This window comes from Rhea americana, unplaced genomic scaffold (genome assembly GCF_003343005.1).
Source record: "Rhea americana isolate MKP2758 unplaced genomic scaffold, rheAme1 scaffold_175, whole genome shotgun sequence".
Classification (NCBI taxonomy): domain Eukaryota; kingdom Metazoa; phylum Chordata; class Aves; order Rheiformes; family Rheidae; genus Rhea; species Rhea americana.
Window position 1 is genome coordinate 1248779 of NW_028185872.1, and position 27854 is coordinate 1276632.

General features: G+C 38.2%; 2 protein-coding genes across 14 annotated transcripts in view; one reads left to right on the plus strand and one right to left on the minus strand.

Annotated features, from left to right (window-relative positions):
- The window catches only part of TEX14 (testis expressed 14, intercellular bridge forming factor), a 68645-nt gene extending 40843 nt beyond the window's left edge, over positions 1-27802 (minus strand). For all 13 annotated transcript variants that reach the window (XR_014895371.1, XR_014895373.1, XR_014895372.1 and 10 more), the window contains exons 1-2: positions 27736-27802; positions 26132-26187 (exon numbers count right to left, since the gene is read on the minus strand). Coding sequence is in view for 10 of the 13 variants with exons in the window: in XM_085301322.1 (XP_085157448.1) it covers positions 26132-26143 (12 nt within the window). In the remaining 3 variants the exon portion in view is untranslated. The remainder of the gene's footprint in view (positions 1-26131; positions 26188-27735) is intronic.
- RAD51C (RAD51 paralog C) lies at positions 970-18404 on the plus strand (the record flags this gene model as incomplete). The annotated part of the gene is made up of 8 exons (XM_085301365.1): positions 970-1268; positions 1518-1684; positions 2697-2830; positions 5398-5529; positions 7822-7888; positions 11537-11597; positions 14353-14413; positions 18158-18404. Coding segments are annotated over 8 exons (1023 nt in total), but the record flags the coding sequence as incomplete, so codon positions are not given.
- Positions 27803-27854: the final 52 nt, after the last annotated feature.

Here is a 27854-nt window from a genome sequence, read left to right on the forward strand (position 1 = left end):
CGCCCCGCCGCGCTCCCCTCTCTGCCCCCCGGAAACCCGGCCCGGCCCGCGCTCCGGGCGGGTAAAGCGCTTTTCCGCACGGCGGTTCGGCTCCGCGCAGCTTCCCTGCGAATCTCGCCCAGACATCCAGCGAGCCTAGAGAAGCGGGCGGAGTAAATACTTAATATTTACTTCTTTTGCCCGAGCAAAAGACAGTATTTGCTTTTGACGGATCTTTGTTCTCCTAGTAGGAGTGTAAATGGGACCCTGGAAAAGAAAAACAGACTGTTCTCTCTCTCATTCCCCTTCTTTCCCCAGTTGTACTTGTTTTAAACAAACTGCTTTATTATTAGGAAACTGCATTTTTCAAGTTGCTAAAGCAGATTTCCACAGCCAGTTCGAGAAATGCGCCGTGACTGTGATTAGCAGTAGTTTTAAATGTCTGAGATAATCCATTGTATTAGGTTTGCTTTGCAGATCGAAGTGAACTAACTAGATCATGGCAGATATGTGTGCATAAAGATGCACAGATATTTGCAGGTATCTCATTTCTGTTACAGGATCTGTACTTCAGACCTGAACTAAAATAGTGCCCTAAGGTGCTTAGCCCACAGTGAGTATGCAGAGCGTGATCACTAGGTGTCGCCACCATTTATCAGTCTGCAACATGACATCTTTTACTGAGCCTTACTTGCTTCAAGTGATACTCAGAATAGCCCATTCAGGTGCAGAGCAGATGAACTGCCTTCCAGATCCCATCCACGTCTATGAACAGCAGTTTTGGCTTTTTCCTTGCAGGTAGCTTATTGGCATCTGAATTCTGAACGTGGTGCACCACTGCTCTCAGTTCTTTTGAAAATTAGATCATTAGTTCCAGAAATATTGGCAAGCTGTGCACATCATTATAAGGATTATTATTTTTGTTTTGCACTGCAGAATTATTAGGTTCTGACAAACAAGATGAATTCTCTTTTTATAATTTAATCTATTGCTGTTAATAGGCTATTGTTGCATCCGTTTGTCTTTCTAGAAATTGGAATCTCCAAAGAAGAGGCTCTAGAAGCATTRCAGGTTGTAAGGCAGGAATGTCACAGTGATGCGACACGGACTGCTGCAGCACCTGGCACCTCCAGAAAATGCACGGCACTGGAGCTGTTGGAACAAGAGCAAGCCCAGGGCTTCATCATCACCTTTTGTTCAGCACTAGACAATGTTCTTGGGGGTGGTGTGCAGCTAACAAAAATCACTGAGATCTGTGGAGCACCCGGTGTTGGGAAAACACAGCTATGGTATCCAATTTTTACATTACTTTTGTAAATGAACTGAGGATCACTTTTCTTGTCTGAATTTAACTGAGTTCTTCGTGCTTGCTGTAATGGCTGCAATCTCTGATTCCTATACAGCGTTACAAATACAATCTTGATAATGGTTATACTCCTCCGTACTCTCAGCAGAAATGTCACTTTAGGAATAAGCGGGGAGGAGAGAGCATTGTAATGCATATATTTGTCTTTTTATCTTTCTGTTTTCGGTGGCAGTATGCAGCTGGCAGTAGATGTACAGATCCCAGAATGCTTTGGGGGTCTAGCTGGAGAAGCAGTGTTCATTGATACTGAAGGAAGTTTTATGGTAGACAGAGTAGTGGATATTGCAACTGCCTGTGTACAGCATTGCCAGCTTATTGCTGAAGCTCACCAAGAAGAAGGTATGTTCCTAAGTGATGTTTCTTTCTGCCTAGTAAGCTAGGATCTGGGTGAAGTGAGTGTCTCGTAGGCTGCAGTTTTGCACTTTCAGCAGCAGTGCTGGCTTAGGGAGTTCTTGCTCTCAGCCTTTTATTTCCTACCTGAATGTCCTAGTGCGTCACGTCCTGTGTCAATGTGGTGGTGGGGCCATGCTGCAGACTGAGCTGATCTAATTCAAGAATAATTCTTTTCTAAGGGATTGTTTGCTGTATTTAGGGATGTGTTTTGGTTTATTTTTGTTTTCAACACAGATCACTTTAGTAATCMAATTTACAACAAAACCCAAACAAATTTGTGTCAGCAAAACTGAGGGATAATATGCTGCAACACCGGAACAGGAAGAGCAGCTCAGGAAAGGGAACAGGAAAGGCAGAATTGTTTAAGTCAGTGTTGGTATGGAAGCCTTGTGTTACAAAACTGTAGTTGTGATYGAGCTCTTTCCAATGGTTAATACAGATAGGTTGCATTTAGTTGAATAATTTTATTCTGTAARTTGTCAGTGTGTTAGGGACACTGGTGCAACTTTTATGTTGCTCTCAGAGCATTTTGTACAAAAAAACTTGGTTTAAACAGAGCTAAAAGGACACCATATTATATGAGCTACTGTCTCTACATTAAACAATGCTTGACTAATACTGACTGTTGTYATCTGGTAGTGGTCTGGCTTGAAAGTGACTTACTGGAAAAAGTCCTTTTTTGAAAAATTAATTTTTCATTTTTAGAACACTCCTTTGGAAGCTCCAATGAATCTGTGTGCAAGTGTTGAGATAGTTTAGTCGCCACCTTCATGACTTTCAAGCCAGATGGAAGATATGTTTTCCATGCTCTTTACCTTGGCTGTTTCTGTTCCTTTAGCAAAATTTCTGTTTTGGGGTTTTTGTTGCTATGTGTAGAAGAAATAGTTTGGTGGAATGATGGAAGTAGCAATATGTTAGTGTAAACTTCTGACTCCTTTATTCATCTCTTTATTCTCAGATCATCTAAAAGCTTTGGAGACTTTTTCTCTTGAAAGTATCCTTTCTCACATATATTACTTCCGTTGCCGTGACTACATAGAGCTTCTAGCACAGGTCTACCTCCTCCCAGACTTTCTTTCAGAGCATYCAAAGGTAAGAGTTATTGCAGACTTACCTGAAGATGTTATTCATGTTCACATTAAAGATTTTGATTGACACTCGTGATACAGTAAGAATGCACATTTCCRTGAGCGCTAACTTAGGAATCATCGCAAAACTACTTTACAGAAGAGACTGAGTCATATTTGTGTCTGATGACCATGATGCAGGGGGATCAGAATGACTTAGTCTCAGTCCTTTCTCCTAGCAGACCACTGAGGACCAGAAGCATCCTGCATTCTCCTGACATCCAGAAACTGACTCTCTTCAATCTTCCCCACACATCTTCTGTTGCTACAAGCAACTGGAGTCTGCAGCTTAACTCTTGGGTGGACTACACCCAAAATGTTGCCCATTGTCTTAGTGAAATGCTGTTGGAATGCAGATTTTCTCCACCTCCTTTCCAGATTTCTAGATTCTGCAAGGCAGATCATTCCCTAAGCAAGATTCATGGGAGGTGACTTGTGCATCRTTGTAAGAGAGCACAAATCAATGTTGTTCAGTTAAATTATCTTTTGGATATCATTTCCATTTTTAGATGCAGTTATCAGCTTGAAAGTGCAGATGGGAATCTTTCTTTTGCATAGTGTAGTCTGAGAGTATTTGCCTTCCTCTGCCAGGTGCTAACGGTGCCCTGTTGTGTTTGCTCTTGTGGAAAGAACATGGCTTCATTAGCACAGTTAGGTTGGGCTGCAGTTTTCTGGTACCATCTGTGCTTGGCTTGGAGCCTGAAGTACTGAAGGTTGCAGGAGAGTTATAAGACCTTCTGGTGATTCTTTGAGCAGTCCATAATTGACTTGATAGACTCCTCATTGTAGTCCAGTTCTCATAAAATTTGTTCTAATCTCTCTGGACAGACCTAAAGCTGAGACTGGGAAATGCTCCAGAATTTAGGTTTTCTATGAGAAGTACAGGCTTTTTTTTCCCAGATATTTCTGACAGTAATATGAGTTGTTTTGAAATTTTGCTGATAAGATGAAAAAGACAATGCTAAGAAAATATTCTTGTCATAATAAGGTATACTAGAGAGGAAACTCTGATAAGGAGAAGGCATTTGTCATAATAAGATATATTAGAGAGAAACTCTATAAGGAGAAGGCATTTGTTATCAAGCTTTCCTGCTATTRTATAGTCTTCAATACTTCAAGTCTACTTACCTGCTATTTTATAACAAGTGCAACATGGAGAAAATAAACTAAATTACATCCCACCTGGACATGTTTGTCTGATACAAAAGTTGTATAACTGTGTGTATGTTCCTTTGTAGCATGAGTCATTTTTATGCTCTTAAACTGCAAAGTTAAAAAAAAAAAATATGCACAAGGAAAATGTACAGGCTCATTGAGAAGAATTTACATGAAAGAAATGAGAGAGAGCAGAATAATATCCTATTTGAATTCTAACTAATCTTTTTTTATTTTTCAAAATACTATTTTTTTCCAGTTGGAGCCCCAGGGCTATTTCAGAGAGTGATGTTTGCTGCAGGCCTGTATGTTCCAGTCCCAAAACTATTTTCAGTGATAAGTTAAATCAGTAATATAGAAAAAGAAGAATTTTCTAGTGTTGTTCCCAATTTGTTTTGCATTAATTTGTATTAATGCAAAAATTTGCAGATACGCAGGACTTCAGTGACAAATTAACACATAAAYAATATAAGATTATTGGTCTCCCATCTGTATTTCAGGCAAATTTGGATCRTCAGAACAGCTACAGCAAATGAAGTTAGAATAAATCAGAATCCCCAAAGCATGTTTATATAGAGCCTTGAGGAYGATGAGCCTGCAGCGATATTGTCCTCTAGTTTCAGCTAATGACTGCTGCGAAAGCAGCAAAGCAACACCTCCAGGAAAGACAGATTTCCAGCTCTATTGTATATCCTCTGGAATGTCTTCAAGCATCTGTTAAAATCCATGTTTCTAAGATAGATCACTGATGTGGCTCTCAGTATCTGATGAGTTATTTTAACAGTGACTGTGGACAGCATGTCTTCRCATTTTGGTTTTATTTTTTGAGAGAGAGAGTGAAGTAAAACAACGTTCATGGAGAGTTGATTGAAGTGCATTTCTGATTTTTAATGATTTTTCTCTTTGACTTCTCTTCAACACGGCTTTTTTGACCAGCTTTATATGTGTCAGGCATTGCAGAGATAAGGCAGCCAGCTGTGAGAGAGCTCTGAAACCAGAAATATTCAGAAGGGGAGCTCTGTGCTGACTTAACTAATGGAAGAGCTTAGTACAGAATTTTGTTTAAGCTAATGCAGCTATGAGATAGTATCTATGTATAATGCAGTATTGCACTTAGCAAATACACTGATTTATACTACTGTATACTGTTGTAGTTTGGAGCTTGAGGCTCTTCACACTCTTTCAGGTAGTGCAGATTGTCTCTAATATGCAGAGACAGACAATAGATGTTACGCTGTCAAGCACGTCTAAGTATAAAATAAAAGATTGACATCACCTTATATGAAACAGATTCTGATGCAGTTGGAAGACCTTACTACTTTTTGTTAGCATTCTGTAGGATACTGATAGTAGTTTTTTCTTTTCTTCTATACTTAGGTCCGACTGGTGGTAATTGATGGAATTGCATTTCCCTTTCGCCATGACTTTGAGGACCTCTCACTTCGCACAAGACTTTTAAATGGTCTTGCACAACAGCTGATCATTGTAGCAAATGATCATAAAGCAGCAGTAAGTCTGGGGGAAGTTTAAATTGCAAACAGGGCTACTTTGAAATCAATGCCTTATGAAGGATAAAGCAGGTGGGATGTGTGATTGTTTGTAGACAGCAAAATAAAAGTGCGGGAATGTTCTTAACATTTGTATTTGCCAGTTTCGTCAGTAAAAATGGATTGCACAGGCAAAATGGCAGACATAGAAAGTTCCTAGACTTGCCAAATAGGTAAAATTCACACAAGCATCCTGTTAATTTTAACTAAATGGTAACATATCATTTGTCATGCTGTTTCACATCATCTCCTTTTGTGATTTGATTGGAAAAAGAATGTTCCTTTGGTGACTTCTCCTACCTACAAAGCACACACATTAAAATATATCAGAATATTTAGCAGTACCAACATAAATTTTTATTCTTCATTTAAAAATAAACTAGTGTGTTAGTGGAAGGAACAGCTCCTAGGGAGGAAGACTGCTTGAGTTTGGCTGGCTGTTCTGGCATCCATGGAAACCCACAGCTTCCTGCCTGGGGATTGTTTCTACGTCATTTACACCAATATGGAAGCCTGCAAATGTGCAGGCACATAGCCAGCAGATGGCACTCAGAAGCTACATCTGTTACAGAAATTGTTTGGCGAGTCTGTTACAGCGCAGAAAAGCATTGTTCAGGAATTAGAGCTTACAGGGTCTCAAAATGGTGCTTGTCTCTGTAACTGTTTTCAGGTAACTTGCTTTCTTGTCATGCACAACTCTCACACAACTGGCTTTTGTTCATACTGCTGAAAGTAAGCCTCCCYTTGTGTTTCCTTTGATAGCTGCAGGAAAGGAAAGAGCACAACTCCGCATTCTGCCAGGGTTAGGCAATTGTATTTGCCACTGAAAGCAAATCCCTTCTCCCCTCCAGTATGAATTATGAAGGTGGTTCTTCTAGTGTGGGTACCAACAGAGACAAATATTATACAACTGCTTGATTTGCACCATGTCCAGTTTATTGACTGCTCTCATTCATACGTTAGGTGCCCAGTGACCTTGAAAGGGAGCAGTTGTCATTGTATAATCTTTTTTTCTTCAGTCAAGTAAAACATATTAAACTTATTTGTGTCGAACAAGCGAGCACTGTAGTACAAATGTTTGTTAAATCAGCACTTGCTAAAGAAGTGATTAATCACAGAGCTTCRGAAGTGGTCTAGCTCAGAGTGGCCCTCTTGTTAGTTTTTGATTTAGTTGCATATAGCTTGCAAGCAGTCTGAATTAAACTTGCCTGCCAGGAATTGCTTGACTGACAGCAAAGCTGGGCTGTCTGAATGCTCTAATATGGGAGAAAGTGAATTTCTTTAGTTTCTAAAGCTGAACTCATTGTCTTTTACTGGGATGCCCAGTCAAGCTCTCCTCTAGCAATGAGATCTGGGGCCATTGTGGGGCTGCATTGATCTATGATGAGTCAATTCTCCAAAATACACAGTGTATGTTTTGGGGCTCTCAGCTATGTAAATGTTTTGGTATGTGCCCCATATGCTCAGTGGAGTTGGTTGCTCTAGTACACTTTTCTAACTATTCAAGCAAGAATCATACAGGCATGTCAAACACTGAAAGCCCCTAGGGTTTAAGATAGGTACAATTTTTTATTTTTCATTTTTAATGAGCCTTGCAGTTAATATTCCTGGCTCTTTTCTGTCTYACCCACCCCCACTTCTACCAAGGATCTAACCTAGACTGTCTGTGAACCTCCTACGAATGATTTATGCTGTGAAAACACTCCCMCGCTCTGTCTGTTCGCTCTCATTCTGCTTTGTATTGTACCCACTTGCACATTTTTAGACTACAAGGTGCAGAAATTTTGTTAATCATTAGGCTTATGCATGCTTTGTGCAACACCGCCGAGTTTGTTTATGCCACAGTGAGTGAAACCATCCATATAAAGAGGGCTAATACAAGTCCTGTGCATCTATATACAGATCCAAATTGTCTTTAGTACATATGCAGTGGAATATATGGGTTGTTTTGGGTTTCTATCCTTGCATAGTGAAAGATTTCATTTTGTAAGTCTTCAATGAAGGAAATCTACTTCTCATGAAAACTGAAAATACTTTTTGCAGAGTTCTCTTATTTTGTTTTGGCTATTGAGAAAAGATGAGGCACCTTTATAGTTTCTTATTGTTAACACAAAGCTTTGATTCCATTGGCAAGAGTTTGGACTGAGTAAGCACTTTATCAATAAAACCTTTTAGAAAAATCTGTCTCTTTCCCCTCCCCTATTTTGATTGCTTCCTAGAGGTTTTTTTTGTTTGTTTCTGTTTATTCTTTTAGGTAGTTCTGACAAATCAAATGACAACAAGGATTGGACAAAGCCAGTCCACACTGGTACCGGCTTTAGGTAGGTGCTTAGCATGTAAGTTGAAAACCAAAAATCTTTGAATATATAATTTACTTTCTTTTGGCATCATGAACCAAAAGAAAGAAAGAAAAAAAAAGTCTGCTAAATTTTCTGTGGTATAGCAGGATCCATGGTGGAACTATTAATGTAAATCTCAACTGTTAGCCTTGAACTATTAGCATTGGGGAACTCTGCAGTAGTACCTATACATGTCAGGGTTGTAATTATAATTAGCAACTATCAAATTTTGTTCTAAACTCAGACATTGCTTGTAGGTTAGAATCTTAGATTTTTGAGAAGATATTACATATAATTTTAAAASTCATGTCTTTTGAAGATTGCAGAGACACAGAGATTGATAATGTTGCTGGAATTTCCTTTTTCCCTTTTTTAAACTCAAATATTTAATACTAAACTTTAAATTAGATATATCAGTATTACCTAAGCTAATTGAATTACTCTTTATGAGGAAACAGTAGGAATATTCTGTTGAATAACTAGTTTCTTAGACCTGCAGCTAACATATCACAACCTTCCCCCAAGGATCTTAGGTTGTAGAGATACCTCTATTCCAGCTGCAGCTGTACCTGCTAAGGAGGCCACTACCCCTGCTGGAGGTCACTGCTCTAATCTACATGCTGGCTGAGCTGTTTGTGATTGTCTCCCAAAACATTTTTGTTAAAAGTGAGCCTGGTAAGCTTAAGTAATTTAAGTAACAAGTAAGTCTCTGCTAATCAGGTAATTTAGACTGAAACTGGCTGGTGATCATACAAATAATGCAGGGATTGACTGGGGGTAGTAGACCTCTAGCAGGAAGGTGGTGATGAACAGGTTGAATCAGTAAGAGAAGAGGTCRTGTGTCCACAGCTTAATGGTTGTGGAACTTGAACTATGCTGCAATTTTCTAAATTCCCTGAGAGATGTTAACTGCCCCTCCAAAACACATTCAAATGTAATGGCAAATAAACATTTYAAACTGTTTCCACTGGTTATTTGCAAAGCTATTTCATATTTGATGCATATCTGAAACTATCTGTCCTTTGTTCTCTACAGTTATACACTACAATTATAATGTAGGGGAAATTKTATGTGGGCTTCTGAATTACAGCCTGCCCATAGCAAGTTTAAGTGTTTCTTACGGGCTGTTCCAGCTTGCTGTATAATGAGCAGAGTGCTCCATATAGACTGTTTTACTCTGTTCACAGGGGAAACTAGCRCAGTTCATCTGAAACAGAGATTTGGCCAAATTAAGATTTAAATGCTGAGCCTTTTCTTCTTTCAGGTTATAACTTTGTATTGTTTCATGATGCAGTTAAAGGGCAAAAATTCTTTGCCCAGAGCTTTAGATTCGATGGACTAAGATGGACTAAGTAATGATGCTCTTGGTCTGGAGAGGAGGGAGAARGGGACAGTACAGAGGCAAAGATGTTCTCAGTGTCTGTTCAGGTATTGAACCATTTGGCACAGATGTAAGATAAAATGAACAAATACAAATCGTCTYCTTGGAGAATGTGAAATTTTGAGCTGTGCATGCAGATAAAGACCCTGCTTTCAGTATCTGACCATTTTTGTCATTTTCACATCACAGAATGACACATCTTGCTCTCTGATATTTTAGTTCTTTTTTGGCAGCCTTTCTGGCTACAAAATAAATAAAAGCTAATAGATTCTGTCTTGACTTTTTTAATAGCCAGCAGTTTTTGAGAACTGTTGTGTTTACTAAGTCATAGCGGGGGAGGATAGTAAAGAATGCTGAAAGAGTCAGTGTAGGTTACAATCCTAAATTATCATATACTGTCCTRCACACAATTTTGTTCTTAGGAACATTTAATTTGACATAACTTCTTCTTGAGGCGACTGTAAACTGATTGTGGCCCTCATCAGAATGTGCATGTAGCCACGTAGTTGCGTTGAACTGAATAGTGTATCCGCTTGCAAAAATGAAAGTTTGTACCAGTGGTAAAATATTAAAGCAGAGAGATACTCTGCTCATCCAAATTTAATTTTAAACAGCAAATCTTAAGTTGAGAATTTCAAAGTGGTACAAAGGTGTTTGCAATTTTATGTGAATTTATTCCATAGACTCAGTGTGAGTATTGTACTGGTGTATTACTGGGTGGTTTTATGACCCACTCTGAARGGATGCTTTTGCAACAGTCTCATCATAAAGCTCAAGAAGCTCCTACTCCTCTATGGTTGGTTGTAGCCAAAGGGATTATTGAGGGGTAGGTGAGTGGCAAAACCCCAAGAAAGATCAGTTCCTCCCCTACATATTTTTTTTTCCCCTGTACTTATTAGTAGGGCCTAGAAATAGGCTTTTCTAAGATTTCACAAGAGCATTAATCTGTAAACTCTTATTCAGCTTCCTAGCAGAAGGGAATTCCTTAATTATGAAAAAGAGCACAGATGCTGCAAGGTATTAAGTCAAGAGCTTTATGAAGGGGGCAGCTTTCTTTCCCACTAGTGATAGCTAAGCTGGGTGTTCCTAGACATTTCTGCTTGATATATTTAGAAAGGAGGTCAAATATTAAACTGCAGCCAGTTTAACTCAGAAACATCTCATTTTGCAAGTCGTGTTTTTTTCCCTTGTATTCAATATAGTTGGAAAGAGTCTGGTATGGAACTTGGGTCCATTTGTAAATTATGTGTTTTGATCTCTGACTCAGAACTATATCCAATGGCCAAAACATTAAATCTCAACTAAGATATAAGGGACAAGGGTCTGGCAAGATGCCTAGAGGGTCTAGGTCTTCATTACAGTTGAGTCATTTTCTTTCTTCTACATGCTCTAATGAAGGCCAGAGAATGTGGGGCTGGTGGTGTGCTGGAGACCAACAAATAACTGAGAAGTTAACAGGTTGTGTACAGATGAATGAGAGAGGCTTGCAGTACTTAACCAAGCGACTGTTTCAAAATTCAATCCATCTTCTGACTGCTATATGTCCCTTGGGATAAACAGAGGAAAACGCCCAATAAAGCTGTCTGTAAACCGAATGATCTTGTGGCCAGATGTGATCTGAAACATTAGGACTGTTTCCCCTGAAACAGGATAATAGCTCAAACTTTCTTCTCTTTTTTTGCTTTTTTCCCCCCACTGTCTATTGGTTGTGTTTTTTCATTTTGCTGTTAGAAAAGGAAGACTGCTTCAGGGGCCCTTAATACTTTAATAATCACTGACCTTCTCCCAAAGCTTTTATCCCAAAGGAAGTGATGTTTGCTCATAATTATGCCTGAGAGACAGAATATGACAATTTTGAACTAGGATTTAGACATAGTCACTAGACTTTTTCAGTAATAATTAGAAAAAATATTTTCTTCATGTTGCCTCTGTTTTCAAGATTTGTCTGAAACCTGCCCTTTATTAGGTATGTATAAAATCTTTTCACAAATACAGAAGTATTGCATCAAGGTTTTTGTAAAACATTCTGTGAGTGAGTACACAGGTTATTCCTTGTCTCAGTATATTTGATAAACTAGTTGTGAAATTATTGAATGTATAAAAGAGATGTGATTCCTTACTGCAAGAAAGGTATATATACTTTAATCATGGAAGTTTTTTTGGAAGGCTTATCTAATTGCAGTTCAATTTATTGATTCTGCTGCTTTTATAGGAGATAAATAAAATGCCTGTCATTTTATGTCACTCAGGAGAAAGCTGGGGACATGCTGCTACTGTCCGTTTAATCTTTCACTGGGACAACACTCAAAGGTAAGCGTAAATGTAGGCCAATAAGGTACATAGTAATATTGTTAAGTCTGACACTGGAGAATCTTTTGCAGGCTGAACCTAGTGGCCAAGCAGGGATTTGAATTTGGCTTCAGGCTGTGGTCTCCCACATCCCAGGCTATTGAGGCTCAAGAAAAAAAATACATAGTTCAACCCTGAGATAGTGTGGGCTGAACTGTTGTKCTCCTTCTTTTCACTGTGGTCAGCTTGCTGCAATGCTGTCCTTTGTTCCTGGCAAGATGCCATGTCTCATAAAAATACTAATGGTAGTTGCTCAGAGACAAGAATCTGGGGACTGGTGATTAGGTAAAAAAACAAAACTTTTTTTATAACCCAGCTGTGGGCATATATGGTTKTCTCAGTCACAGAGACAACCTCCAAGCTTCCAGTAGTACAGAGAAACAGAGAGAGGGACAAGTATCATATTTAGCCAAAGCATAATAGAGAAGGAAAAATGACCTCTTAAATGGCTATCTTTGCACCTCAACACCTCCAAGCTTCACCAAAAATCGGTCTCTCAGTTTACATTTTGCAAGCAGGAAGAATTTCTTTGCTGAAGTCAGACTTTTAGGCCCTAGGCAWTACAAAGCCCTTTGATGTCCAAGAAAGCTTTACACCTAGAAGGGGATTCCCAGGAGGACAGAACATAGGCCTGCTGACTCCTGAGCCTCAGTTGCAGCTGTTGGATTGTTCTGCTTTTGAATGCAGTAGGAAGGTTCTCTTGCAAGGCAGATATGCAAATGCTTAGTGGGAGTTAAAGGGCTGCCTTTACTCTCAGTGCAGAGTGCACCTATGGAAGATGATTTTAGAAGCTCAAACAAATTAGAATGATCCCTCTAAAACCAGTGTGAAGGTCTCTTGCTGTTGCAGTGTGTTCTTTTTTGTTTCTTTCCCCCCCCCCCCCGTCTTTCCTATGTTGCAAGCTCACTTATATTTCCTATTCAGTTGAATTCATCTTGAGTATAATATCACAATGCAGCTGTAATTTGAGACTTAAGAYGCCCTGATTCTATTCCCTAATCTTCTGCAAACAACGAACAAAAATGCTACTGGAATGTTGTGTGTAGTTTTCCTTTTTAAGCTTGGAAGAAAAATGTGGTGATACTTTTTTGTGGGGTTTTGTTCTTTAAATTCTAAGTTTGAAAGTAATGCAGAGTGATTACAGCAGGCTGTTTAGTCTGGAGTTAAATTAATGACACTAATTAACAGCTTTTATAAGAGAGAAGTTGCATCAATATGACAATTGCGGAGTGAACAAGGTTAATTTTATATACAGAAAGTAAGGAGCTTTTTCCTTCCACATCATGGCTAGGACTGTTGTAGGTATAGGTCCCAAAATGGAAGGTAAAAGGTAGAAAAGCATTTCTTATTTACTGTTATAAATATACAGCTAATATGGAATGGGGCCTGCAGAAGCACAGCAATTCTGAGTATCTGTGAAAAGCAGAAATAGACAGATTCTGTTGCCTTTATAGATGAACTACATGATTTGTTTGTACTGCATGATTTATTATTATTCTTTTTATAGGCTATTGGTAAGGTGCAAAGATAGCCATTTAAGAKGTCATTTTTCCTTCTCTATTATGCTTTGGCTAAATATGATACTTGTCCCTCTCTCTCTTTGTTTCTCTGTACTACTGGAAATGTGTCAGAGCTTTATTACAATGGGTCTCATTGCTGTGGGGAAAGATCCTGTTGAGTCAAAAGCACACAGCAGAGCTCCAGCTGAGCGCTTGTAAAAGCATGGCTTCTGCAGCTTCAGATTTAGGTTATTTTGTAAAGTATAACCCACCTCTTAAATGTTCTGAGGAATTCCCTGTGTAGCTAATATGAAGTGGCAGTGTTCCTCAGGCTGTAATTACGTGCTCTCTAATAGAATGGCACCTCAGGGAAGAGAAAAAAATAAAAAAGGACAAAAATAATTAACAGGATCCTTGGCAGGGTGTCTTGGTACAGAGAGCAGAACACTTTCTGTATTGGCTTTGTATAAGTGCAAGTTTGGAGGAGAGGTAGGCATGGAGCAGACTAGCAGTGCTAGGACTGGTTAAAAAAATCCCTTGTTATTCAGCTCTTTGCTGTCTTTTATCTGTATTAGGCAAGCACCCATTGGGCTAAGTGTTGTATAAGCACAAATCAAAATGCATTGCTTAGAGCCTAAATGCACAAAATCAAGAAAAGAGGAGTGACACAAGGGAAGTGATTTACTCGAGGTCACGCTGTATGTTGGTGGCAAGGTCAGGCTTTGGACATCTTATGTTCTCCATCCACTGTATTTTGTGAAATCTCTAGAAGTTTTTGAGTTCTTGAGGCRTATCTTCCAACTTCGAGAGGTCAAGCTGCAAATGGTTGTTTAATGGAGTAGAAAAGAATTGTGCTGAAAGGGGTTTTTTTTGTTGTTGTTTTTTGGGGTTTTTTTTGGATTTTAAAGTGGCGTTTGGAATTAGTTTAGAATGGTTATTGTTCCGAAACATGATAAAATACAGTGATAAWATAAGGCTAATCATTCGCTCTTTATTAGTAGGTCTACATTGTATTTGAGCTGACTGGTCAGACAGAGATGGGACTTTGACATCCACGTGTTGAATAACCTGTACAAGTATACAGACATAAGAATTACACTGATCACTTACCCCATGACTGTGGGACAGCTTGGGTCTGGTTAACCTAATACTGTTTATTTGGAACTTTTGTATTAYCTGTACTCACTAATCCTAATTCTTTGTTTTTGTTTAACCAGGCTGGCAACATTGTACAAATCACCAAGCCAGAAGGAGTCAACTATACCATACCACATTACAGTTAGTATCTCTTTCGAGATGGAAGTACAGAAATGGGAGCAAAATGTTAGCTGTGAAGAACTTTTCAGAGATTTGTAGACAAATCTGAGATTGCAGTTTGCTTTCTTAGAAGGCAACTGAAAGGCAACACTGAAAGTAGCCAATAATACCGGGCTGTCTCTGGGTTTATGATTATTTTGCCCCTGTGTCTCTCTTTGAAAAARTGATCCATCACGTCAGTCCCTTTACAGTTAAAACAGTTTGATTTCCAGATCAATTACAGGATGCCTGTTCCCATCTGTTCTTGTACCGTTGTACTATTCATTTATGAGCCCTTGATATTAACTCTTGGCTAAGTGTAATTACAGAGGACAATCGTGCGCTTTCTGGGTCTTCATTTTGGGAGACTGAGCAAACTAAACTATCTTCTCCCTTGTAAGATAGGTGGTTTGTTTCCATGGTGGCTCTTCTTTGCACCTGTTCCATTCTGAGGTTATCTTAGAACAAGGCGACCAAAATCATACATGGTGTTTCAGATGTCTCACCAGTGCTTTGAGCCACATGTATTTCTTCATCTCTACTTTAAGTACATCAGCTGCCCAGTGTACTGCCTAAGGACCAGCCAATTTATGCATTTTTCTCTCTTGTCAATATCATAAGATGTGCTTCCAGCTTAGGGCTGGAGTTCTTATTCATCCCCGGTTAAGTCTTGTGGTTATAGTCCTTTATGAAGTGCTTAGAGACATACTGATAATAATACATAGTGTCTAAGCTATATTTAGGTTAAAAAAAAAACTCTTTAAATGTCATATACATAGGTACATGCAATAACTATTTGCTGTGTCCTCATGGAAACACGTTGCCATAGCATTTCTTGCAGATTTTAGTGCTGCCTGTAAAATGAGGTTTTCAAATTACTGAACCAAAATGAGATCTTTTTTTTTCCATTCTTGAATGTATTTACCTGGATAGAATAAATACTACAAAAATATATATATTCATATATGTATACACATGTATACACACACACACACACATACTCTTAGTTCTGTGAAGACATGAAAAGGCAAGTGGGACCATATCCCAAGGTTGTTTCGGTCATATGATATGACTGCAGGCCTCCCTCGCCAACAACCAAACAGACTGGATCTTATCTTAGGCAGTTTAATTGYCTTTTCCTTTCAGTTTTATGCTTACTACAAAACAGCCATGCTCTCTTCCTCTGTGTGCATGCACACAGAAGAAATACATATGTATCTTGAAATGCAGTTGAAAATGTATTTTAATCAAGGATAAGTTATATTTTAAGACTATCCTTGTGTTTTCCCCTTAATCTTGTTGAGCTACTTCCATAGATGCTTTCTGTAAGTAAAATATATATATATATGTATGTATGTATATATATATTTGTTTCTTTCATGAAATTGAGGTCTGATGGTAACTGTCTTTTGTTACTTCTCCTCATTATCATCTCAGTAGTTAAACTGGAAGATGTAAATATGTGTTCATGTGTTCCAAGTATGATCTAGCACATCTATGTATGTCCAGCATTCAAAAAAAAATTGTTTTGTAAATTCTTCAGGGACCCACACCCTCAGAGATGTTTAGGCTTATTACTGCTGTTAATTTCAGTGTTAAYTAGATACGTTGGTACCTTTGAAAAACTTGCTGTTGAGTGTCTGTAAGCTGATGGAGAAGTATGTGACTTAGTGACCAAGCTCTAGTTCTTTTTCAGTTGTTTCCTTTTTGGCATCCTGGCACGTCAGTCACCACTGAGCAAGTGAGGAAGTTGTGGAACACCTATGAGATAAAATAATGTCTCTTTCACAGGCTGATGTGGAGTCATTCTTAAATGCAGAGTATAGAAGTATAAATTGATTTAAGCAAAGGGAGCAAATAGATTATCTGATTACCTAAATTTCCCTGGTAGTGTGACCTGATTGTTTGATAGTGGAAGACAGAGATCCCAAACCTATATTCTGGATAAGGATTGTCAGTATTTCCCTGAACAGTGGAGGGTCTGCCAGACTAACCATGAGAATAACTTTCAAGTAATAAGGCCACCTTGTCAATCTTGATGCAGTGTGTAATCACCAGAAAATATTAAAGAACAACTCAAAATGACTATTGAGTATCTGAGCTTTGYAGGCCTGAAGAATCTTTTTAAATCTTAGTACTATTAGCCATGTTGTCTCCATCTAAAAACCATTAACAAGCTTCACAAATATACACAAAATTCTTCTATTTTCAGCCTCTAGAGAGAGGCTATGCTCAGAAGATACAAGCCTTTAACTAAATGCAAAACATCCATACCGAACAGCCTACTTCATCATGTTCCAGCCTTTATAACCATTGGAATGCTTTCATTAGGAGTCTCACATGCCGGATTAAGTGGATTCTTGGCTACAGATCCACCTTTGTGCCTCAGGGAAATGGCAGAGATTAGATGCAAGCAGCAGTGAAACACTAAACTTCAGGATTCCCTTTATGCTATTGAGAATAACACTTGAGTAGCTTAAAATAGCATAGGGCTTGTACAAGTTCTGCCCTTGTGGCATTCCTCARTGCTTGTTCCTATAAAGCATAGCAGCCTGTATGAGGTGAGGGATTTAGAGATAGATTACAACTATAAAGTTGGGACATTTAAGCAAAACATTTTGAATGRTTTCATTTTGTCTTGGATTGATCTTGCTCTGGGATGCATGGGCATTTTAGAAAAATCACGTATCTGGTAGTAATTCTGCCTGTTTTTTCACACTGCACCAATCTGAAATGTCAGTTCTTCTGAAATGCTATCATCCCCTCCTTGTCTCTACCTGAACATTTAGGATTGCCAAAACAATTTCTTTTTCTGATAACCTCTCCTCTCCAAGTCTCTGCACTACTGTGAGAGTCCTTCAGTGAGCTGTCAACAATGCTTCCTACACAGAATTGTCTGGAGATGGGAGGACAGTCACAGACCACGCACAGTGTAACATCTCAATGCCTCTGTCTGCACCARTGACACTTTAATTTTCCAGATCTTTCATATTTTTAAATCTCTTAAAATCAGTCATCTAAACAGTGAGCTAAGCTAACTGAAAATACCRATGGTACTAAGCAATGTAGAACATTTTGAGCCCTCTACTACGTAGCAACATCTAGTTTTCACTTCTGCATTTAGGTTTTGGCAGTTAGAAGTTCTCACCCCATTGTGTCCCATAAATCACTGTGCAGAGACAGTCTGTGGTCTGGATAGGCTGATTCAGATAAATTCTTCTCTTACAACATCTCATTGCCATTTTCAGTTCATTAAATAGATGCATRAAATAAAAAATACCCTGGGTTTTAGAAATTCACAATTGTGTTTCTGAAAATGACTGATGCAGTGAGTCCAGTCCCCTCTTCTCCTCTGTAGGAGTTTTCTTTGAGTAAGGCTGAAGGATTTGGCTTTAAATTTATTTAAATAAGYAGCATAATTTACAGAGAAGTGCTCCATAGCCATAGGGATGATTAGTGATAACGTGAAAATTATTGCCTGATTGGTGATGAGAAAATATCTTTTAGAAAATTGAGTAGGGACAGTTTGTTTGCATGTGTGTTGAAAAGCTTGCAATTCTGTGCTTAGCTGAGTCTATAGACATTCTTTGGCCACTCATCTGAAATAAATGACAGCCTCATACCTTATTCTGATCTTATGGGTACTAGAGTTACTCATGTTATATAGGATATATATCCTAGGATATATCCTATATCTTATCGCATGACTTTGCTTTTTGCTTACAGCCTCATGGTTTCCGAGATGTGCAGCCTCCAGCTGTCACTCAAAACTCAGAAGGTACCGAAATGAACCCTCGCAAACGACCGCGGAGAGAAGAGGAAAAATAATAGTGATTCAAAAGTTGAACATTAAAAAGATATGCTACATGAGAACATTTTTGTAGTGAACATTCAACTAAGGATAGCATGAGAGACTGTTTAACTAAAATTCCTATTCTGAACTTTACATTGATAATAAAATTACAATATACAAGTTTCCATGGTGGGAAGTTTCTTCCTGCATGACGCGGTTTTACTTTTCTAATAAAAATCTAAAATGTTTTCTGCAAGAGGCTTCAGTTTTGGGGGGATGAAGACTACCTCMATTTCTTTTACTCTGGATACAAAAGTTATGCCAGTTTAAACAACAAAATATGAGAGTGTAGTAAGATGCATTTAATGACATAGGTCTTGATCATTCATCTGTTTCTGTGTGCAGTTGAATTTTAACAAGGTTCTAGGCAGCAATCTGCTCAYATGCCTCAAGCCAGGGTGGAAAGCAGCGGAGCTTCTGATAAAATGCTTTTAAGATGAATGCATGCTTAAATGCTGTGTGCCAGATTGGGGCTTTAGCCCTTACCTGCTGCAAAGTCCTTGATCAAGGGCAGACAAAGCACCATTTCGAACATCTTATTTATTTGRTTGCAGTAACAATTGAGACAGAAGGCTAGGTTTGAAGGACAAAAGATTTAATCCAGCATGGCAATTTTATGATCCTATCTCGGTGAGTAAGAAYGTTTCACCATCGCTCAAGCTTGAGCTGGACTGCTGCATAGTCCTTAGCCTCCATGTTCCCTTTTAACAAAGGATTCAGAATGAATATTCTGTAATCAGGATCTGCTTTGTTTGTGGCTTAATTTAATAAACAGGAAAGCCAGGTTTCTTAGACACCAGCAATACATTAGCAGCTCCAGAATGTATACCAAGTGAAAGAATGAATGTCCACTGAAAACAGAGCAAGGATTTGTCCTCTTTTATTAACAGAAAACAAATCTGTAAGATGACTATTACAGAAGAGCAAAGGTACCACAATGCAAAATAGTAATTACTCCAAGCACAAGAAGTGTTTGTCTGTACACACACACACACACACACACACAACCCCTTTGTGGCACMAGACTTGATAATGTTATAGCTGAGGAAACTTAGCCAGCAGACTAAATGGAGAATTCAAGTTATGGGAGTCAGTATCTTTAATTTTTAAGTTAGTAATGCTAAACTGGCTTTGCCTTGAAACAAAATTCTGTGCTGAATTTGAATCACAAAACCTCTCTATTAAAAAAGATGGAAAAGGGGGCAGTGATTTTAGATCATTATAGTATTTAGATATAATTTACATAACAAAATACTAAAAGGAGAAGTATTTAACTGCCATACAGCACTCTGGGCTTTATCAAAATTTAAAAAACATGAGTCAGGGAGAGCTCTCAAGCAAGCAAGCGTGACATAGAGCAAGAAAGACGACAGGATTTGTGACTCAGACAAACATTTCTATGCAGGAGACATAGGCAAACAAAAGGATTCTACCGCATGTGATGTCAGCAAGCAAATGCTCCATTTGGGAATAATAGCTTCCTACGTATTGCAGTGCAAGAGGAGGGGGGAGTTAGCACAGTATACATGCCTACGTAGCTACAAGGAAAACCATCCATTAAGAATGTGTAGCAGTATCTTAAGAACCACTGCTGGTTACTAATGATAGCAACTATCAAACACATCTGATATTTATGGAAAAATCAATTTCTGTCAGTTTCTTGTGTTCTGATTTAATATCTTTCATATTCTTCCACATTCAGGGAGGGTAAGGACAAGTCTCTAATATACAATTAATTTCAGCTAATTGTTTCTTTATTTTATTTGTAGTAGCATAGCACCCAGGAGCCCCAGCTGAAATGCTGATTCTATTATGCCAAAGATGATAAATCATTTTGTTTGAATAAATGATAGATTTTCCAGTATTTCAGAAGTCATTATCAAGATAAAAAAAAATGTTATTGGTTAACAGTGGCAATCATAAAACCTCCAAAGGAAATATTAGAAGCTGTCTATGCTGAGATTTTGTTTTTCATATTGGAGCTATTATAAAAATCAGCTCTGCAGACCAGAACTAGAGAGAAGGATCTGTTGGTGGAGACAAAATTAGATTACATGAGCCAGATTCTCATCTGCTGGAGACATGAAAGTTGTTCCAGGCTTAGAATTGTGAATAAAGAAAGAATTTGACCATTGCATCACCAGCAAGTCTTCTATGGCAAACTGGTATTTTCTTACATGAGTCTGGAACTCTCTTGCATTTCACAGCACCAGTGTGCAGTAGTGAATGGTATGACARACTGTATTCCTGCACAAAAAGTAGATTCTAACCAGTCAACTTCACAGTACTGAATCCAGAACAAAATAGCTTGTTTAGATTGATGCTTAAATCCTAATTTTTGGAAATGCAAGAACTTCKAACTATCACACTGAGTTTAATACTACTCAGTTTTGTACTGACAACGTTTGCTTGTTGTGGTGACAAAGTAGCTTCCTACACAACAAAGATACAGTATCTACCACAGGGCTTGGCAACAAGAAAACACTGTGGTTATGATACACTTCTTCTCAAACCCAGAATCATGCTTCGAAACTCTTTAGTCTGGCACRAGGAAATAACAATTTATCTCTTCCTGATTCTAAGTGTTCTGAGGAGGCTCAACTGGTAACTTGAAAGTGGAATACAGTGTTGAGAAAAAATATTTAAAATATAGTATGTATGCCTCTGTTGAATTCAGGTTATTGTTCCTATGATTATTTTGGGGGAACCAAGAATGAGATTTATTCTGAAGCATTTCGTGGATTAATGACACARGCAAAATCCTTATTTCCTGTCTTTTTAACTTCATCCTTTTCTAAAAGGGAAGATATGCAAGTTGGAGAGGTAAATCATTATGTTCCAGGTTGTTGAAAGAGATTGTCTTACTATGCTCAGGATCACAATTACTTAGAAATACTCTTTWAGTAGTATTACACTGCTTTAACATATTCTAATTCTATATGAAATATGTTTTAAGAAGTTATCAGGTATGGTATGGCRTTCTTTTGTTGCAAGAAACAGTGACATGAGGGAAATTAAATAAATAGAGCACTTATATTGCACTAACARAAATATTACAACACAGTATGTGAGGGAAATAATATTTCTCTTTGGAGGGCTAGAGCAAGATGAGATAAGTTGTGGTTCTCAGCTAGTTGGAGCGTAACTACCCCACCAAGACTGTGTTACAGGGCTGCCAGGTYGATGCAGTGGCCTCAAAGCAGCATGAGTGCTGGCTTAGAAGAACATGAGCCAACAGGTGCTGAAGCTGCCAGAGTCTTGGGGCTGCTGAGCTGCCTGTGCTGTCCTCCTGTGCACACCAGTCCCCCYCTTCAGCTCCAGGAACCAGTGCCAACTGCTACTTCTTCCTGGAGATCCCTCATGCTGGCTCCCCAAGGTACGTACCCAGTGTCTTGTGGCTTCTAGCCATATAGTGATCTTGGATTATTATGGTTGGGAAAATGGCTTTCCTCTGCTACTGCAAGATTTGTGCACTGATGCTCTGTACTAAGGAATGAAATCACYGGGAACTGGCCTTCTTCCCAGTATTGAATTTCACCCACGAATGTACCCTCTATTAAACTGTAAACTACTATCTTGCTTCCTACAAGCAAGGAGTATTTCTACAATATCTCTGATCTATTTAACAGAGATGTTAAGCTCTACATGGCTGTAAGCAAACCTGTAGAAATTATAACTATTATTGAAAGCAATTGCTAAATTATTATAGAAGCAATTAAAACAATGGATTATATGCTGAAAGGATGCACGGAAAAGTATATATTTTACTGAAAGCATTCTTCAAGAATTAAAGCTAATATTATTCATTTTATTAAAAAGAAAAAATAACAAAGCTATTTGCCATTGATTTAAGTGGAGCTAGAGAAGCATCAGGATATTAAAAAACACATTTCAGTTTCAAACAATGAGAAGAGAGAATGTTTAAAATATAAAATATCTAGTAAGGTATATAGCGAAGTAAAAAGACAACTTTACCTAGATACTTTTCTCAAAGTCTCTRGACATGTTTGAATATGAGCTTAGTTTGGTATTTCAGATTACATTATTTTTGAGTTTTAAATTAATGATATATATACTTCTAATACTCCATCTTATTTAATGTGAACCACTGCAATTTTAGCAACAAAGTTACAGGTACTCTTGCTTGGTGATTTTTTTTTCTTATATATATTGCTAATATAAAACATATTTGAATGAAGAACAAGTTGCCTCTATGGCACAGAAATTATACCTCTAAAATATAGCATGTCAACATGAGATTATAACACAATTTGTCACACCTTTTTTCACTATCATGATTTAATACACTTTCACCTGGTAAATGTTTTTGGAACACATTATATATCAGGGTATATTAATCTCTTTAAACAATCATTAATTTATCAATGTGTTCTGTATTTTATAATATACCCAAATTTCTCTGGCTAATGCATAGAATATGTAAGTGTCCAAGAGAAGTTAACATCTTCTGCATACATCTTTTAACGTCTGTGTCACTGAATCGTATCGTTCTATTTTGTCTCAGATGAAAGAGACAAAACAGACTCAAGACACTTTTTATAGTATAAATGCTATAGTAGTCTGGACACAACCATTGRTTTCTGGTACTCAAGTCAATGGCTTTTTTTTTTTTTTCTTCTTAATAAAGAGACATTTCTAAGTAGGTGAATGTAAAATTCAAGGTCTTGTGACTGGAGCAGGATATCACAGAATTAGAAATCTAATCTACAGTAATATGATGAACAAGTCATTTAAAGTAAGTCTGTGGAAGAACCAATGTATGTTTTTAAACTCCACTAGGTAGGCGTCTGCCCTAACAAACCTAGTTTAAATTTTGCTCTCACTTTTGGATGAACTTCACCCCCCACTTCAAAGGGGCAGAGTGTGCACACATCATTAAATCTCCAGAATAAAGCATAAATGGAATTTAAATGATATACAAGCCTTTTACTGTCTCCTCTGAACAAAAGCAAACTTCATGCTTAGGAATTCCAGCAGTACTATATTCACACAGTATGGTATGTGAGATTTCAAACTTGGAAGAAACATGTTACAAAAATGGAAAGTACAGAGGAAGGGCCTGGCAGAGTAACACAGACAGCAAGCTCTGTTGTTTGCTGATATCCAGGATGTCTGCACCCCTCATCTCAGTTTAGCCCTGAAAGGAAATTATGATAAGRAGGAGTGACTGATTGCTGAAGTGGATTGGCCTTAAAGAGAAGTTATTGGACTCCRGTGCGTGCCTGCTTGCAGGATGATCTGATGATTCAACAACATTCAGACTACATTACTAGGTGGTATGTGGTCAGCTCTGTTTTGCTAAGACAATYCCATGGGCACTAATCTACAGTCACACTTCAATATGTCAGTCAAAGATTTTATGACATAAAAAATATCATCTTTGCCTTTGTTAAAGGGAAGCCAGGTATGTTGTGCTCTATCTGATTCTGTAGTGTTCCAGACCTGTTGTCAGTCATTTTGAAGGGCTAGTTTCTCACAGTATTTTTTTGCACTGGTTCTTTCTTCCATATACGTTTCTGCAATAGATTTCCAAATCTAACTAAATAGTCATGGACCGATAACCTGTTTCTCGCTATTGCTATTCATAGAACCTCCTTTCCTAAACTTGGGTCTGAATGGAAGGTTGCAAATGGAATTTTCCTTTAGAATGGGACTGGAAGTTTCCATGACAGCTGAGAGTGGGATTCAGGCCTGAAATCTTTTGTTTTGCAATGGATATGGATATTCAGAATAGTCTTTGAATATGAAAATTGAAAAGCTGTTTTAGCCTCAAAAATCAGAGAGAAAGATAGACATGGACCTTGGTGCTTACAAATATCCTAATACAGTACTTATGATGGTAAAGGAGCCAGTCAATCTACAGTGACAGAAATTATTGTGCTTTTAAAACTGCAGTTGAAAAAAGACCAAACCTAAGAAAATTAATTGGAGCTTGCTACAGGTTATAAACAAGAGCCCCTTCACCATATTCTTTCCAAATTCTTCCTGACCTTATTCTTAACTAATTATTTCAATGAAGTAGAAGAATAATTGTCTCACTGAGTTTTAAGAACTATAACAAAAATTCAGACTATGGGCCACTCTTGCAGAGTGGGATAGACATTCATATGTTTTTGAAAAGAGTTATCAACAACTACATATTGATATATTCCTTTTACATTCACAAGGTGAGCAATATTGATTAAATGAACAAGTATAAAGAATTGCATAATTTTTCAACACCATATTATAAGCACCATACCATATATTATCCCATATACCACTCTACAGGGAATTCAACAGTAGAAGTGCCTTCAGAATGAGAACAGCTAAAAGCTTGGAAATACTTGCTTTTATGGTGGTTTCATCTGGCCAGGAAAACAGAACACAGCTTCTAAAATTACCTCTGGTTTATTGCAAAAGCCCTACTTTTTAAAGAGATCACTTCAGAAAGGCAATTTGTTTACAATTATGTTTTTCCAACTTACTYTATTGTATAGTATCAGAAAAAATATAACACAGGTATATTAAAGTATTGCCAAATGCTTCTTAATGCTCCCCTCCTTTTTTGATTTGTCAGTGTACAACAATTACTTCCAAATGTTAAAAAAAAAAAATTATAAAGTGCTTCATCTTGCACTCCATACAATTCAGGTCACCTCCCCAAGGCCTGCTCAAACTCTGCTTATTCCTCACTAGCAAAATCAGAAAGAAGACGACATATTTTTAAGGCTAAAATGAAACAGATTTTTTTTCCAGCACAACATTGTAAAATCTTTTTTTAAAACATGATGAAGCCAAAAAGGATACAAACACTTCTATTTCCTTCTCAGGTCAGGTGGAAGTCTCTACTTCATCTCTATTTGACAATGTGTAGCAAACCAACGATTTCAGACTCAATATGTTATGAATTGTGAATTTACTCCATACACCTAACCTTATCACCTAAGAGCCATTCATACTGCTGTTACCTAGCAATCTAGAATGCATTAAAGCATTTTAAATTTAGCCTCCAGAGTTACTAAACACTGAAAAAATAATACCAAACACACCTTTTTTAGATTAGTGATTTACCTGACAATAAATTGTATTTAGAGTTTCCTTTTCTGGACAGCAGTAAAATACCAGTGTGAATACCTTCTGCGTTAATTGCCCACCCCGTTGTCTCCACAGTGAACCGATAGCATGTTCCTGGCTGCTTAACTTAGCCATACCACCCACAGTTACCATATGTTCTATGTTGCAGGTTAATAAGAATGGTTTTTCACCTTCCCTCCCAGAAACAAATGTCACTATGGCTTACAGCCATAAGCTCTTTATTTAATATTAAAGTAAAATGTTAGTAACTTGACAGTAGTGCCAAAACTTGACAAAGTATCCTGAGTACAAAGTTCTACTCTAGTTCATTTTAATTAGTGTCCTTTGCAATTAGACAACTGATGAAAAGCACATGGGGACTGCCAGGATGAATCAAGGACATCTGGTAACTTTAGCATTTCAATATGAAACAGAGTAGGTATTACTCTGATACTCTTATGTGCTGTTTAAAACAACTCAGAAATAAACTATTTATACAATTAAAAAAAAGGAGAGACAATCTACACAATTTTTGAATTTTTTTCTGGATAGTCTTAGTTGATATTTGTCATACAACATGAAGCTGGTTACACATCTTTTTGAAGTAACTGCTACTTCCCTAAGATACTGCAGTAATAAGAATTTTCTGAATTGAGATCACAATACACTAAGATTAGCAGGAGTATAGTGTCTTAGAAACTCCAAGTGTCTCTGAATTACTAGTGAAAAATGAATATTGTTGAACTTAAAACTCCTTTTTGGATGCTTACATTGATATGCATTCTCTTGAGGCTTCTGACTCACTGATGATGCAGTACACACAGACCTAAAAAATAGAAAATGAAACCCAGGGATGATATCATCAGCTGCAACTATGAGCTATCTCTTCAGAAAGCACTGCTACTTTTCTAACCCTCAAGCCATCCTGACATTCTTAAATAAATGAATGTTAAATTGAAAGTATATAAATGGTATACTGAAAAAAATTGCTTAGAGACATACTTTCAGGAGAAGCTATGCAATTTTGTATCACTTTAATAGCTTTTGGCTGTGAAAGACCAAGACCAACTGTGAAAATCACACTTTTAACTCTCATGGCTTTTACATATTCACAAGATTGCAATATGATCAGTCAGTGCAGTTGCCGGAAATATTCTAAAGTTAGTTTGGCTCTGAAATAATAATCTACCAAACAGAAGACAAATTTACAGCAGCACCTGACATGCAGAGGTAATTACTACAATGCAGATAACAACAAGTTCCAGCAAGCTACTGTTCTCATTACAATCCATTAAAAATTGAGACTTGTAACTTGGCTATTTTTTAAGGTCTATCTGACATTAAGGATAGAATTCCCTCCCGCATGTACAAGCTATTTTAAATGTGTGATAGTTGTACCTGTTCATTGTTGATATTTATGGATCTGATAGCTCTGAAAATAGCTTTTCAGTAGCAATGAATAAAATAAAATACTTTTCATAAATGGAAGATATTTATTAGACAGCACTTGGTTAGTCCCACTGACTAACCGTAACTTTTAAGTTTCATTCAGTGTAATATCTTCAGCTACTTATGAACTCCCATTTGCCAGAACATCTAATGCGTAGATATAATGTATACGCTTATGAATTCATATTGCTGTTCATATGTCAACCCTGAGAACAGCTAAACATTAGAAATTTTGTTGCTAAGTGTTGGAAATCAATAGAYATGACCTAAAAGCTCCTCTTCCTAGAAATATGAGGAACTATTTCAGAAAGTAAGAACTGAGAGGCTGAGGGGCTCTCAGCCTAACGAGGTTCAGGTTAATTTTTCTTCTGGTTGAACCAAACTTAGTCTGAGCTCCACAAAACAGTCCCACTGARGCATTAGGTCCATTGGCTGCACGTGCAACGGCAACGAGTTTGTAGAGAGGACTTTTTGCTGAAGTACTATGTATTTAATTGCACATTTCCCTCATGCTAATCCATTCAAGTTTCCAAAATATTCTTAGAGACTTGGTCTGTGGCGCTAAGGCCGGAACTGCCAGCTCCGAGGGGCAATTATGCTCGGCACACCAGAAAGCCAAGGCAGGCTGCCCTCTGCCATGGCAACGGCGCTCTGTTTACCCTCCTGCCCTGACCTAGCAGCGGGAGGAGAGCCCATGGAGAAGACACTGGCGCCGGAAATGATGAACACAAGGGAAATCCTGAGGCAGAGATTAGGTAATAGGGAATTTGCTCTCAGGTTTCCTTCGGGTTCCTGTGAGGAACCTACGCGTCTGGCTGCCTTCGCATGACTCATCACATCGGCGCGGCTGTCAGCCTGCCTGCCCCCCGCCCGCCTCCCCCCGGCTCCCCCCTCCTTCCCTCCCCCACCGCGGATTTATTCTCACCCCCTGGGCACGTCCTGGTCCGCCACCGCCGCAGTCCCTCAGCGTCAGCCGGATCGCCCCCCTCCCCCCCCGGAACCGCCGGCCGTTGGGACCGGCCGTTGAGGCTCGCGCTTCCCCCC